Here is a 15,640-nt window from a genome sequence, read left to right on the forward strand (position 1 = left end):
AAATATATACATGGAGAGAGCAAGAGAGACGAACACACAGAGAGACAAAACTCTAAGTTCCTGAATCTCTTCACTGCCCAATCCTCAAACTGGAAAAGAAAGAAAATTCTAAATGCAAGCATCTCCATTTTAATCACTGATGAATTATTTTCTTCTCCCTCTCACAAATACAAGCAAAGCCAAAAGTAAAGCAATAGTACAATCTAAATAAAGAATGGCTGAAGGAGGGGGAAACGGCAAGAGCGGACTTTATGCCAGCCTGCTGGGTAATCCTCAGATGAGAAACAAATGCAACATTTCCAAAATGGGCATCCCACACAACGCTATTCAAGGGGATGTTACTTGATGAGTTTTACACTCAAAATAAACATAGGATCTTTGAATAAAATAAAATTAAACAAATTTCCTTTCTGTGGGAATGGCAATGACCACACTAACATGCTTTATGAATCTTTAAGAGGGAGAGAGAGAACATAGCATTTCCAAAATTTGTCTGACGCAGAACACACTCTTTTTCCAGTAGCTCATAATAACAACTTCCAGAAATGGTTTTCCTCTGAACACAGTTTGGGAAACACTGTTCTAATATATATATGAAAATCTCAAAAGTGCATATTGATCGTAAAAGTTTGTCCTGCAGAGCAAGACCAGGAAGTTCCCTATCACCCCCTCCCTGATTTGACTCACTAAGATTTGCAAATCTGCATAACTGTATGCCTTCATTGAACTAAATTCAATTTAGGTTCAATAAATTCACTTGTAAAAAATGAGGCTACTGAATTATTATACACTCACAGTTATTGAATATTCAAACTGCAAATGAATTCCCAAATGCCCACCTGTTCCAGCAGTGTTATCACTGAATAACCAGAATTAATCATTATAGAGATAATGATAATGAAGCCAAAGAATTTACCCAAATTAAATGTTCTTCCATGAGGAAAGGGCTGAAATTTTGGATCAATAATGATTTAATTTTATCCTTGGATCTTTGGGGGACCTTCAGTTCTTCTAAGTACGCCAGTTTGATTTATGACTGGGTCTTTGCTGTGACCAAACAATGTCTTTACCAACTTTCTTTTTACCTTTACCCAACACACGAGTCGAGTCCATATAAGACACGTTTTATAGCAAACTTTTACACTAATTTTAAAATAAGTATTTCAGCTCGTCTTTACCATTCTTTCTGTGTATTCTCTGTAAGTTAAACTAACATGAGAATAGTTTCGTTTTGTTGGAAGGCAACCCTCCCAACAGAACTAGAAACCTTTGAGAAATACCTGCCCATCACGGTACATGAGCTGTTAGTCTCACATTCACACAGAAAACAGGCACACACATTTATATCAGATAGAGAAGATATTTAGAAAGAAAATATTTATTAATTACAAAGCTCATTCGTATTTTTGTATGCAAATATTATTACTTAAATGGCGTGAGAAATGCTAATGCTAACTGAAAAAACTAGCCACTAAGTTAACAGACGTGTGTTCTCAAATACACATAAATATTTTTTAAGGTGATGTCTTAGAACAGGAAAAGTAATTGACCCCTAGGTGATACAATTTTTTTCTTATTTTTTCTGTACTCTTTTTATAACCATGGAAAAAAATAATGAAGGTTATTGTTTTTAACAGCACTAGCCTATGTTCCCTGACTTATTCCACTGAACCGAAACTACGTGTTCAAGACACAAGTTTATGGAGAAGTTTCAGGAGTTTCCTCTGGGTACAAAAGGAAGCCAGTAAAAACGCTGTCATCCTCCGCGCTGACGTACACGCCATTCCAATCTTTTGAAACTTCCAGCCAGACTTGGTCTCCTGCACTTAATTTCAGGATGATGAGGAGCGAGGCCTGGTCTGTTTCGTGACCGTAGAGCGTTTCTCGGGACCTGACCTGCTTCTTATTCCGGGCCACCAGGCTGATGCGGGCAGGCCGGCTCCTCACTGTGACGTGGTAGGAAAAAGCATAGGCCCCGGGGACGCTGCAGTTGAACTTGCCGGTGGCCGGGCTGTAATTGCCCTGGGCGTCATAGAGAACCCTGTCGAATTTGATGGGGACGTCGGGAGCGGGGAAGGGCTTCGACAAGGCAGCGCTGAAAGCCGCCCGCGCGGCTCTGGGCCCCTCGCCCTTGGAGCCTTTGAGGCCTCGAGAGCCCTTCTTCCCGATAGATCCTCGGACCCCTTTGCTCCCAAGCTCACCCTTCGGGCCCGCAGGCCCCACAGGACCGGGAGGACCTGCGTCTCCCTTTTCTCCTTTAAGCCCGGGGTCCCCTTTGGCCCCAGGCAGCCCGTCGCGGCCGCTCGTGCCTTCCGCTCCCTTGTCGCCTCTGCTCCCTTTTTCCCCTTTCACGCCCTGCTTGCCTTTCTCTCCTTTCTCGCCCCTCTCCCCAGAGTCGCCGCAGCAGCCCTTCTCCCCCATCTCGCCCTTCTCTCCCTTGGCGCCAGGCTCTCCGTTCAAGCCCGGTGAGCCCACAGCCCCGCGGGCTCCTTTGTCGCCTTTGGTACCATTTGCACACGTGTCCCCCTTCAAGCCCTTTTGCCCTTTTACTCCCGCCAGTCCGGTGTTTCCTCTGTCCCCCTTAGGACCAAGTCCACCTGAAATGGAAAATTAAAACAATGTTTAAGGAGCCCACAGGCTATGAACAGCCTGCTATTATCACAGAGCTCGAAAATAGAAACAAAACCCACCAACTGGGCCTGGAAACCTGGTTCCCGCCTCGGTAAGAGCTGTGGCTGTGCCAGCGACGCTGTTGCGTGGAGCCATTCGCACAGCTGCCCTCTCAGAGGGGAAAGTTGATGCCACCCGGAAGTCAGAGCTTAGATTTAGACCCCATATATCTAGGGTTTTTTCTTTTTTACTTTTAAGATAATAAAAAGTATTAGAACTGCAACTGTCCATTGTATTTCGTTACACTTTGCATTTCGCCCCAACCCAAGGCTTCTCGTAAAACTCCATATTGTCCATCCAAACCCGAAATCCTACAGGCAAAGGAGCTGAGACCCGGAAAGATTCAGAGTCTTTTTCCCAAGAACAGCGAGAGGGCAGAGCTCAGATGATCTTACCCAGTCTCGCTAGAGCAGGGCTAGCTGCACTCCAGCTGATCAGTACACTGAATTATTAGAAGAAAAATAGCAATTTATATTTCCATCTTACCTCCCTGATAACAAACAGGAAGAAAATTCGGGGCTAGACTGCACACATGACACAATAGATACCGTTTACACTCTACCTGGCTCTCCAGGTTTTCCTGGGTATCCTGGAACCCCACTTGTTCCTTGGTCCCCACGTTCTCCCTTAAGTCCTGAAATGAGAACAAGATTGTCTTTCTCCTGACTATATTAGTTATGATATAACTAACGTCCATTTCACAAACATGCACATTCCAGCGCTTCCTTTTACCAAAACGTGTAAAGGTAAAACAACACGGAAAAAGAATTTACTGAGCATCATTAAGAATACTTTATTCCAACTGATGGCAAACCATTCAAAGAAGATTTAGGGGTAGTGCCAACCTCTTCAGATAGAATACAGCTTTTCCCCCAGCATTCTCGTAGCTCTTCAGATTTCTCACAAAACTCACGACATTCTGCCTTGTGTCATATGTGTGTGTGTGTGTGTTTCCTATTGTGAATTCTGAATGACGGTTGAAATGTCCTCTTCTTTATATGCCCACAGTGCCTGAGAAGCAGAGCCACGCGCCATCCAGTTCAAACACAGAGCACAACGTTCTGCAGTTGGCTAAAACGCATCATAACAAAAACCCATCCAGAAAAAAATATTGTCCTTGTCATACAGCATCAAGGAAAAGCCAATTCTAATTTTGTTTAGGAAATTTTTCCTGTACTCCTTGGACAAATTATAGAACTGTGAGAATTCATGTTTGGGAAAAATCAAGAGATCTGGGGTGGTTTTTTGGGGATTATTTTTGGTGAGGAAAATCAACCCTGAGCCAACATCTATTGCCAGTCTTCCTCTATTTTTTTTTTTTGCGTGTGGGACGCCACCACAACATGGCTTGATGAGCAGTGTGTAGTCCACGCCTAAGAGTCGAACCTGCGAACCCCAGGCCACTGAAGTGGAGTGCACAGACTTTACCACTATGCCACCAGGCCAGCCCCAGATCTTGGTTTTTAGATATTTGCCATATTGCCAAAAAATGCATTTTTATATTGGGCCAACCTAAAGGCCCATCCTGTTATAGTGCAGCCACACCACATTTATTTTAATTGTAAATGATAATAGCAATAACAATAGTAATCAGCATAGCTAATCTTTATTAGGCACTTCTTTTGTACCAGACAATGTTTCAAGCTTTTAACATGATTTTTTAATTTAATCCAGCCGTTTTTATTTAATATTAATTTTTATTTCATATTAATACAGCCTCTCATATAACAGGAAGGCTCATATGACACATTTCATCAACTGGAACATTTTTCATTTAAAAAAGTTTATGGTGGGGCCAGCCTGGTGGTGTAGTGTTCAAGTTTGTGCACTCGGCTTCAGCAGCCTGGGGTTCACTGGTTCGGATCCTGGACACAGACCTACACACTGCTCATCAAGCCACGGCTGTGGCAGCACCCCACATGGAAGAAATAGAATGACTTACAACTAGGATATAAAACTATGTACTGGGGCTTTGGGGAGAAAAAAAAGAAAAAAAGAGGTAGATTTAGCAACCAATGTTAGCTCAGGGCCAATCTTCTTCACCAAAAAAAAAAAAAAGCAAACCTTTAACAGAAAAAGTTTATGGCATCTCCCTTCAAGAAAGGTTGAGCAGACGTTTTTGTCACCACTTTTATCATTGAAGAAACTGAGACATGAAAAAAATTTAGAAATTTGTACAGTCAAACATGACTGCATATAACATTGGTTGGCATTAATTTACCAACCATATTATTTATGATATAACTAACATTTTTTGTTTCATTTTTGCCAGGGAAAAAGAAATCCTAAATCATATTGAAAGTTATGAGAAGGGGCCAGCCCAGAGGTACAGCAGTTAAGTGCGCACGTTCCGCTTTGGCGGCCCAGGGTTCACACGTTCAGATCCTGGGTGCAGATACGGCACAGCTTGGCAAACCATGCTGTGGCAGGGGTCCCACATATAAAGTAGAGGAAGATGGGCACGGATGTTAGCTCAGGGCCAGTCTTCCTCAGCAAAAAGAGGAGGATTGGCACAAGATGTTAGCTCAGGGCTAATCTTCCTCAAAGAAAAGAAAAAGGCATGAGAAGAGACTCCCCCAAATTTCACAAAACCAACTAGAGAAATCCCACCATAAGCTGCTCAGCAGCTAGCACCTCTACTACCATTTCACATAAAATTTAAAATTTGGAAATTAACCCATAGGCTATCAGGAAAATGTCTGTGCGCCTTTGGAAGGAACCCCACTCTGAACGGACATGAAGGACCAGTTCTATTCCCAGTCCTTGTTCATACTCAAGTACCAACCTGCGCTGCACAGAGATAACCTGGTTCTCGAGTTCATTTAAGGAGTTGAGCTGCTTACACTGAATTCACTCGAGCAGGTTGTGATTAACCAGAATGCAGTCATTCAACTCATTTCCCTTTTTAACTTCGGATCTTAACCAAGAGTCCTAGCTAAGTCTGGAAGGAAAGGAGAGGAGAGCTGCCACTTCATGGAGACTGGCTGAATGGCTTTCTACTTGTGATCCTTCATCAAAGCATATTCTTAGGAACCTTGTCTTATGATCCTTCTCTGTTTTTTCTTCTACTTCCAGAACTCTAGCTTCCCAGATGTGTGAATCACTGGGGAGGTGGATCACTCATCTTTATTTCACAGGGTTTTCTGCTCATATAATTCAGCCACGAAAGGAGTAAATGTTTCTGAGAATGAAAATCACATAACTGACACGTGTGGAGTAGCTCTCTCTTACCTCAGCATCTTTTTTGAGTAATGACTTTACTGATTGCTCTACCAGAAATGAGTCAGGCCGTTCCTGAGCCATGTGGAGGGTGATGCATAGATGACATTAGGTCTTTTGACATCTGACATGGAGGCTAAAACATTTAACTTGATGGATAGATGGTATTTCTATAGACTGATGGTATTCACTGAGGAATTTCTAAATGTCCCAGTGAATCTGTAACCTTCCTTCAAGACCTTGAAGCACTTACAAAACCAGGGATTTCCTGGGTCAGAACACCTCCCTTACTGATACATCTATGGAATTACAGAATTTCTGAGCTGGAAACGATCTATGAAAGCACACAGAACTACCCATCTTCTGTGACAGTAAACAGGGTATGAATAAGTATCTAGTCTATTCCTCTCAATTTCCAGATGAGGTGAAGTGACTGATCCAACGTCACTGTTATGAGCTTCATTTTTCCCCTTATAATTCAGTTCTCTTCCCACCATTGACAATACTCTTGATTTGAGAGTGAGCCAAAGGATATGTCTTATTCTCCTTAGCAGGTAAGCTATCCATCTAAATGGAATACTCTATTGCCTGCTCTGGTTGTTTCTATCTAGTACAAAATCAATTTGTATCATAAGCAAGACCTCATGCAGGCATCTATAGGAAAGGACCCTCCGCAAGAGACTATGGCCTGTGGCTCCGGACACTGGGTCAGCCAGGTGGCCAACAAGAGATAGAAAAGACGTGTGAGAGCCTGTTTGTGTATGTGTGATATGTTACCAGGGAAGTTTAAAATTTCTCAATTGGCTATTTGTAAGGTTAACACTTTTATGTCAAATATAACACACAATATGCTTTACCAAGTTTTTACGTTTTAAAAAATTGATCCACCTGCAAGAATCTGGTATTTACTTAGCAAGTTTCTCTCCTAAAAACATGATGCAGAGCATCTCTTTAGTTTTGACATGAAATGAATATAATTACCTACCCTTCTCTCCTTTCTGGCCTTTTGGACCTTGGGGTCCAGTGACTCCTGGTGGCCCTGGGATCCCCATAGCACCAGCATCTCCCTTAAGGCCTAGAAATGAGATTTAAAAACCATAAGGATAGAAAAATATCTCTTTTAGAATTCATTAGTTCTTGGAGAGAAAAAAAAAGTAGTCATTTTATTGAGACCAATGACTCTCAGTGTCCCAACGATCTGGGTGACAATAAACTATTACAGAGTTATAAGGACAATATTTGTGTGTGGTTTGCAATTTTGTACTACCTGAATAGATAAATTGAGCCCATTAGTACTTGTCACTGGATTCGTGGCAGTGATCAAATGATTCAGGGAAGCAGTGCTACGTCCAGCAACAGGAACAAAATGATTACCTGACTCTTAACCTCATGTGGACCACACTTTCAAACTGGAATAAAACCACAATTCCTAGCACTTTTCGTTTTCCCATTCACCCACTTGTACATTCATTCAGGACCTGGCGCTGAGGCGTCCTATACACCAAGCACCCTGCTAGGTGTGAGGCACCAGCCACCAACATTCCAGCTGTCCCTTTCCTCATGGAGCTGAGAGTTCATGAAAGATTAATCAGGACCAAAAGACCACCCAAATAAATAGAAATTGCCACACCATAGTTAGCGATGTAAAGGAAAACAGGAAGGTCCTATTGTGGATTGTGGTAAAAGAACCTAATTTATGGGATCAGAGGAGACATCCCTGAGAAAATGACATTTAGCTAAGACCCAATGAACAAATTTGGATTTCCCAAGGCAAAAACTACACAGATGAGTATTTCAGGAAAAACAAGAGTGGAAAAGACCATGGTGTTTTTAAGAAACTGAAAGAAGAGCCCTGTGAGTGGAGCTGGTCATGAGGATAAAGAAAGCTGAATGGCAGGCAAGGGGGAGATGGTGCATGACTCAGACCTCGCTGGTATCCTTGAGCATCCGGGCAGTCCAGGTGCCTCCACTTCCCTGGGCTGCCCGGGCACCCTAAGCCTAGGATAATTATCCTTCCTGCAACCCCAGCGCTGGTCAAGCCACATGAATGTTTTGCAACCCTTAACTGGAATAAAGTATGGCCGGGTTCCTTGAAAATTAACCATATAGATAGGTGCACTAAACAAAATTGTAATAGTTCATCTTAATTTCATCCTAATTATTATAATTAAGGCTGATGGAATGGAGAAAATTATATTCAATAGAATTCCTCTTTGAAGTAACACTGCATTTGTTTGGAAGAAAAGCTCTAATAAATAGTTTGCAATGGAAGTTAAGGCCAAAGGCAAGCTCAGATAACCAAAGGTGGTGGTTAAGCTCCTCTGTCTGGAAAGGAAAGAGCAGAAAGCAAAGGAATGGAGAAAGAATGGGCAGAGGAGGCGGAAGCAAGCAAGATGGCCAATAGTAGTTCTCTGGGCAATGTCTCCCCTTCCCCATGCCCCCCAAATGCCCAACATGGTGATACTATGGAGGAAATGATAATGGGCAGTGCCCAGGTTGGCACAGGGAGCACATGGCACCTGCATGTGAGGGCTCAAGGGGCAGGGAAGCTGCCCCTTCCATCCAGAGAGACCACTGCCTCACTGGGTTAGATTAGTGCAAATACCGTAAAGACTGGACATAATGGGAAGAGCGGGGGCTGGAAGGGGCACAAAGTGACTTTGACTCCAGGTTCTACACTCGACGGTGGTATAACCTCTAGAATTACCTAAAACTCTCTGAAATGTGATGAAATCATCCAGTGAAAAGTGACAATATTTTTTAACATTTTGTTAAAATGTTAGAGATTAGAAACACTATAAAGTGTTTAACAGTTCTTGGCACATAGTAAGTAGCTATTATTTTATAACTGAACTAACGAGAGACGCTGGAGACAAAATTTCCAGGGGAATTTTACCTTCGCTAGCTATTAGATATATCCGCAGACTTCAAAACATTATCATTCAGAAACTACAAAATTAGGCTCGAGACTTTTGAAGTCTACGTTTATTATCTACATTACAGCAGATAAGGCAAATGCGATGTATGCAATGTGTATGTGTGTATTCATGTGGCCACGAACCAAAAGATAATGAAATAAAATAGTTGGGTTTGAGTAGCTTTATTTTCATTTTTAAGTTTGGTTAATGCTGCTGTTATGCTAGATTTCTGATTTTTAAAAAAAGCAGTGTTCTGGAAACACAGGTAAAGCTAGAACAAATCTCTCTCTATGAGTGTCAAAACAGGATCGCGTCAGGTTCAGAGTATTTCGCAGGGCGGGGGAAGACTCCTACCACAGCCACCTGGAAGAATCGAAAGCTTCTCAGGCATTTCTCCCATCCCAGGCACCGCGTGAGTCCTGATATTTGCCTCGTTCCGTTCTCTCCACGACTCCGTGGAGTTGGTGTTATTCTCACCTCATTTTACTGTTTTGGAAACTGAGGCTTAGAGAGGTAGTGAGGCTTCCCCGAGGTAGCAGTGACAGACTCGACGTTCTGAGCTCTGAAGCACTCTGCTCCGTGGCAGAAGCAGCCAGACGAAGATAGACAAGCGCCTGGGCAGGTTAATAACTCGCACACCTTCAAAATGTCCGGCATATGTATTGAGAGGAGAGGCTCTGAGGACAGCCAAGCTAAACCCACCACCGGGAAAACCACAAGCCCTGGAGTTACAGACCCACAGCCTTAGAAGACAGGTTACCAACCGGCTGCTTTCGGTTGACGGCGCCCTTGGGGTTTTCACCCCCATGCAGCTGGCCTGCCAGATACAACACGAAGGGAAATTCTGCTAAATACAATTTTCTCATTCTCATTACATTTCCAATAATGTTCTAGAAACCTTGAAATCTTGGTGTCCCAGACCACCGCCAGCTCCTTTCCCCTTTAATTCCAGCCCTGTGTAATATGGATCACATTTCCCAAAAGGTTCCCACAGTGGGATGAAATGAAAGAAAAACTTATTGAGGATGCATAATTCCTGATTTTATAACCTTAAATTCTTCAGGCAAAACACAACAAATATTTTTATGTATTTTTTTCAGGGAATAGAGAATTTGAAATTGACATTCTGATCTCAATTTTACCCTGAGTTCTCTGCTATATGACATGTAAATGCTGAAACGTATTACAATAAAACTGAGAGTATATTCATAATATGTATTTGAAAGACATCTGAAATTTTGAAATATGTAACCATGACATTCACTGGAGAAAAGTGCTGGGCAAGGACACAGTGCTGCCTCAGAATTTCAATGAGGAGCAAACCGAATCCTGTGCTCTACCCTCCGCCTCACAGGCATTCCGTTTCTAGTCCTAACTACAAAAGCGCTGCAAAATCCTGCAGCCGCCACAAAGGCTTACCGGGCAACGGAATTTTCATTGACCCTTTTTACGTCAGCCATTAATGAAAAGACTATACTAGTAGTAAACATGGCGACCAGAAGAACTACGCATCAGTGCTGGCACTGGTAGGCCCCGTCTCTGCTCTAACCAGCACTGTCCAAGAGAACTTTCTGCAACGATGGAAACGCTCTGTATGTGTCGTGCCCAACGTGGTAGCCATTGGCCACATGTGGCTATGGAGCACTTGAAATGTGGCTGGTGTGACTGAGGAACTGAATTTTTTATCTTATTTAATTTTTTCTTTTTTGAGGAAGATTGGCCCTGAGCGAACAACCGTGCCCATCTTCCTCTATTTTATATGCAGGACACCTGCCACATCATGGCTTGATAAGTGGTGCGTGGGTCTGTGCCCGGGATCCAAACCAGTGGACCTCAGGCTTGTGAAGCAGAGCACACGAACTTAACCTCTGCACCACCAGCCAGCCCCTAATCTTATTTAATTTAATTTTAATATTAAATAGTAATTTTAATTTTAATATTAAATAGTATTAATAGCTGCACCTGTGACTAGTGGCTATCACACTGGGCAACACAGCACCCGTTTGCATTTGTCACAGTGTTATGCATAGGCCTGCCACCATTTGGAAGACAACATAGAAACCTTGGGGCAATCCCACCTCCAATCCGCCTGTGGACTCTGAGGGAGTTCAGTGAGAAGCAGGGCGCGTGTGTTCCGGTACCTGACTGTCCGGTCTCTCCGGGTTCTCCTTTTTGCCCTGGTGCAGATGAACAGCAATCGCAGCAATTCAAAAAGAAGTCAGCCGTGTCGAGAGTGAGGTTCTCAGAGGGGTAGAGAGTGGCAGTGCCAAAGGCAGAATCGAGGGCCAAGGGGTCAGGCATTGGTTCCGCCACTTCACCCACTTCTGGGAAGAGAGTTCCTTCTTCCTCTTCCGGAAGTGGGCCACTGGACGGCTTTAGGCCCTTCGGCATCGCTTTTCCCTCAGATTTCTTCGTAAATTTGGTATACGGTGTGGTCTTCGCTATTGTGTCCATACCAACAATAGCCAAAATAATTAAAATAACACAAAGCCAAGAGAACATCCACATATTTGAGGCTGGAAGAAAGATATAATGGGAATATAAGTACATATTACATGAGAGCCAAATGAAAAGACTCTATATACGTATGACAGAACTCTATATACATATTTGAAGCATAAGAATGAACAGTATGCATAATATTATATTTTTATGTGTTTTAAATGTTAAGGTGTGCTTGATTCACCACAGAATATCTTGTTTACTTCAAGCATTTATCGTAAGGGACATTTTGTTTCAATTCTCCTTTCTCGTTGTTTCCTAGTGTTACATGTTCTAAAATATTGTTCTCAATCATTCAAATTATCTTGCCAAATAGCAAACATGATCTATAATAAGTGCGACATGACTTAATAGCTCATATACCCCGTGGAAACAAATATGTGTAATTTCCTGACTGACCTCACTCAGATTTATAGGAATCAAATACATTTGTATTAGAGGGAGATGGAAAATATTGAGCTGAATAGTTTATTCCAGAAAACTCAATTATTTCAAGACAAAATACTGGTGAAATAGTCCTTAAATCTACTCAGGATAATGGTCCTGTTGTGAGAGCAAACTTCTAGAATGGGCTGTAATAAATGGCGAGAGAGAGAGAGAATTTAAAAAATCGTAAATTTAAATATATGCTATGTCCTTAGATTCTTCACATGTCACTTAACTTTCCAATACTTTATAATTTGAGGAGTTTTTCTAAAAACTCACATTTATCCTTATATTATTTTAATGGAGAAAATAGTGGCTATTCTTATTAAGGCTTTTATCAATGTTCAAAGTGATATGATATAAGGTTCTCAATGAAGTAAAATTCGGATGTTTCATAGTATTCCATTCCCCAGCAACCCCCAGCAGTCCAGTGTCTGCTGTCAGTTAGCCAGGGTTAGAAATGCGTGCTTTCTGATTGGAGAAGGAAGGAGTAATTAGGATAAATAGCGAGAGCGGAAAGCGAATGGAAATACAGATAGTAGTAACGCCTACTACTTATAGAGCCCTTACTAGGAGTAGGTGCCTTCCATTCATCAATCCCAATCTCTCTGCCAGGTACATGACACTCTGACTCACCTTCACAGAGGAGGAAACAGGCTCCAAGAGGTTTGTACCTTGCTCAAGATCACGCAACCAGTAAGTTATGAATTCAGAAATTAAATCCGGGTCTATTTAATTTCAAAGCCTCAATACTCTCCCACAAATCATGTGGGCATATAAGGATGAGATCAAAGAAGAATAAATCTAAGGGGGGGATCAATGGAAGAGCTATGGCGGAGACAGCATAAATCAGAGCAGATGAGAAGGGAAAGGGAGGACGCTGCATTTCCAAAGTCATGTTAAATCCAAATGCTAACTTTCCTTCAAGCTGTCTTTACTACCATATTCATCAACTAGTATTTACTGAATGTGGACAATGTCACAAGCACTGAGAAGTTGTATGTGGTGACACTGGACATAAGCCATGGTCTCTGTCTTCAGGGAGTTTACAGTCTAAGAGGAAAGATGAGAGACAAGAAAAGCGAGAAAAAAGTGTGAAAGGCAGATGGTCACACTGCATCCCCCCAAATACAGACCCCACGCCCCTGTGCCCCACGCCCCTGCAAGAGTGAGCACATGAAACATGCTTACTATGCACCAGTTGGCTAAATCCAGCCCCAGCAAAACTAGACAATAGAAGCTTTCTGTTTAGATATAAAATAATGCAATTTTCATTAGTTCACAATCACATTCGTTGCAACATTCCTTTGTTCAACACTTATTTGAGCATCTAAAAAGTGCCAGGTGCTGTGTTGGGTCATAGAACATAAAGACAAGTAAAACCCACCCCCATCCCTCAGGATCCTGTCTGCAGGAAACATCCCAATGCGGCACATATCCAAATTTCAAAGGATCCAAAGTGAAATGCTGGTGACTTTTCATTCTCTCTCGGCTTTGCTGTAAGAATTTGAGGTTGCAGAATGCTGAATGTTAATGTTCTAAAACGTTGCTATGTTCTCTTAAACAGGTGAGGTCATACAGGAAAATAACCTTTTTCTTCCTTACTAAAACTCATCTGTGTTATTCTTGCATGCATGCAAAGTATGTTTGACTCTGAAATGATGTGATAGCCCCTTGGGAAACCAGACCTGAGGTGGCACATAAGAGAGAGCTATTGGGATGCAGGGGGGTGGAAGGACTAACGCTGAGAGCACCACAGGCATTGTCCAGGCACTTCATAATCGTCACTGCCATTACATCACACACGAACCAGGCAGGATAGGGTCTACTATGCCCTTAATAGATTATAAAACTGAGTCACAGAGAGGGTAAGCAGCCTGCCTGAGCTCACGGTGTTAGCAAACAGTGGAGCTGGGATTAAAACCGAGGTCCAGTTGACTCTAAAGTCAGCCCATGCACTTCCTACTGTGCCTTGCTGCCTGGGGATTTATGAGTGATCAGAGATGCTGCAGAATGAACTGAGTGGATCCTTCATGGAGCTCAAGTCCAGGCCCTTCAGTGGAAGAAAGTTTCTTCGTGGGGAGAAACTATCCCACAGACAGGAAACTGGACCTTAATAGGAGACATGAAGCAGAGGAGAGATGGGAAATCTGTCGCCAAGAGTGGAACATATTAGCGTGGGGGGAACAGAGTTATGGAGCAGGGGAACAGAGCACATCCGACAAGAGACTGAAGGGCTACAGAGAGGAGTGAGCGGAGCTAACCAATATGAGGAAGGCACATAGTGTCCCTATTTGGAGGAGTGAATTGTCCACACGTATGTTTTCCTTGCATTGTGGTTTCCTGCTTCCCAACTTAAATACAGATGTTAAAGGATAGTGTAGTCAGTACTTTAAGAGTATGGTGAGGTTCCTCAAGAATTTAGGGACGAGGAAAACAGGAAGCCCTTTGAAAAACAGTGGAGCAAGAGTGATAGCAACCTGACTGATGGTGCATGTATATCATTTCTTTTTAATTGGAATTTTTTCATGTTTTTCATGTTGTGTAAAAACATTAAACTTAGCCAAACAAAACTTCCATGATTAGTGAAGCAAGTAGTGGTTTCTGACCAAATTTTAAGTGACTAAAACAATAAAACATAACTCAAATGCTAAGTCTCAAGTTTAATATAGGTATAAATCTTAACAGAAGGGTTAGAAGTAAAGATCGAAAAGGAGGTCGAGGTCCCCAGTGAACCTATATACAGTAAGCCTTTTTACTCAGCCTGAAGTTTGCCTGGACTGTAAGCATTTAAAGAGCAGAAAGTTAGGTGTCTTTTGTTTCTGGGTCCCAGTGCCTAGCATGATGTTTGCAAATAATTTGTATCCTATAAGTGTTTGCTGAACTGAAATGAAGTAAATGTAGTAGATTGCATTATTGTCTCCAATTTTCCATCCCTTTCTGTACTCACACTCATTGATATATGGATTTTGCACCATCTCCCACAAAAGAAATGAGGATACAGAAAAGAATACACCAATCCCTTGACTTTGAGTTCAGCCATGGGACTTTGGCCAATAGAATGAGGTGAAGTGACAAGATGCCATTTCCAAACTTAGGTCTCTAGAGCCCTTATGTACTTCCACTTGCTCTCTTGCACTTTGGCCATTGCCATGAGAAGGAGCTTGCATGGCTGAGCTTGCTGGTCACAGAGGAAGATGAGAACCACGTGGAGCAGAGCTGCCCCATGTGAGCTGCCCAAGCCAAACACAATCTAGATGAAAGTCCCAAACTGATCCACAAACTCCGAGTGAGCCCAGGTGAGACCTGAGGCCAAACTAGATCAGACAGCCCTCACCAAACCCACAGACATGTCCCAGGATCTATTGCTGTATAACAAAGTACCTCAAACTGAGTGACTTAAAATAACCATTTTACCATAGCTCACAATTTCATGGGTCAGAATTCTGGCCTGGATCAGTTAGGTGATTCTTCTGCTCCAGGAAGCATCAACTAGGGACATTCAGCAGTATTCAGTACTCAGCGGTGCATGGGCCAGTCTGGGGAGGTTTCACCACAAGTGTGGTGCCTTGACAGAAATAGAAAAAAGCTAGGCTCATCAATCATAGTCTCTCTAGCATGCCAGTCTCATGATAGTCACGTTTCTTCAATCATACCTCAGGGCTCCCAACATGTAAGGTGCCAGTCTATTTAGGCTGTATCTGAGAACTGGCATAGCAACACTTTTATTGAATGCTATTAGTCATAGTAGTCACAGAGGCCAGCCAGACTCAAAAGAAAGAGGCATAGACACCACTTCTCAACGGGAGAAGTGCTAAATAATCTCTAGCAATCTTGAATCTACCACAGATACATGAGCTATAATTTCTAAGCCATGGAGTTTGGGCAAGGTTAGGCAGCAAAAG

The 15,640-nt window shown here is 42.5% G+C and overlaps 1 protein-coding gene across 1 annotated transcript; it reads right to left on the reverse strand.

Moving 5' to 3' along the window:
- Window positions 1-1,698: 1,698 nt before the first annotated feature.
- OTOL1 (otolin 1) lies at window positions 1,699-11,315 on the reverse strand. The gene is made up of 4 exons (XM_046658108.1): window positions 10,949-11,315; window positions 6,875-6,964; window positions 3,233-3,304; window positions 1,699-2,597 (listed from the first exon to the last, which is right to left on the reverse strand). The coding sequence occupies exons 1-4, from the start codon at window positions 11,313-11,315 to the stop codon at window positions 1,699-1,701; spliced, it is 1,428 nt and encodes a 475-aa protein (XP_046514064.1).
- Between the last annotated feature and the right edge of the window lie 4,325 nt (window positions 11,316-15,640).

Source organism: Equus quagga, chromosome 4, assembly GCF_021613505.1.
Source record: "Equus quagga isolate Etosha38 chromosome 4, UCLA_HA_Equagga_1.0, whole genome shotgun sequence".
NCBI lineage: Eukaryota > Metazoa > Chordata > Mammalia > Perissodactyla > Equidae > Equus > Equus quagga.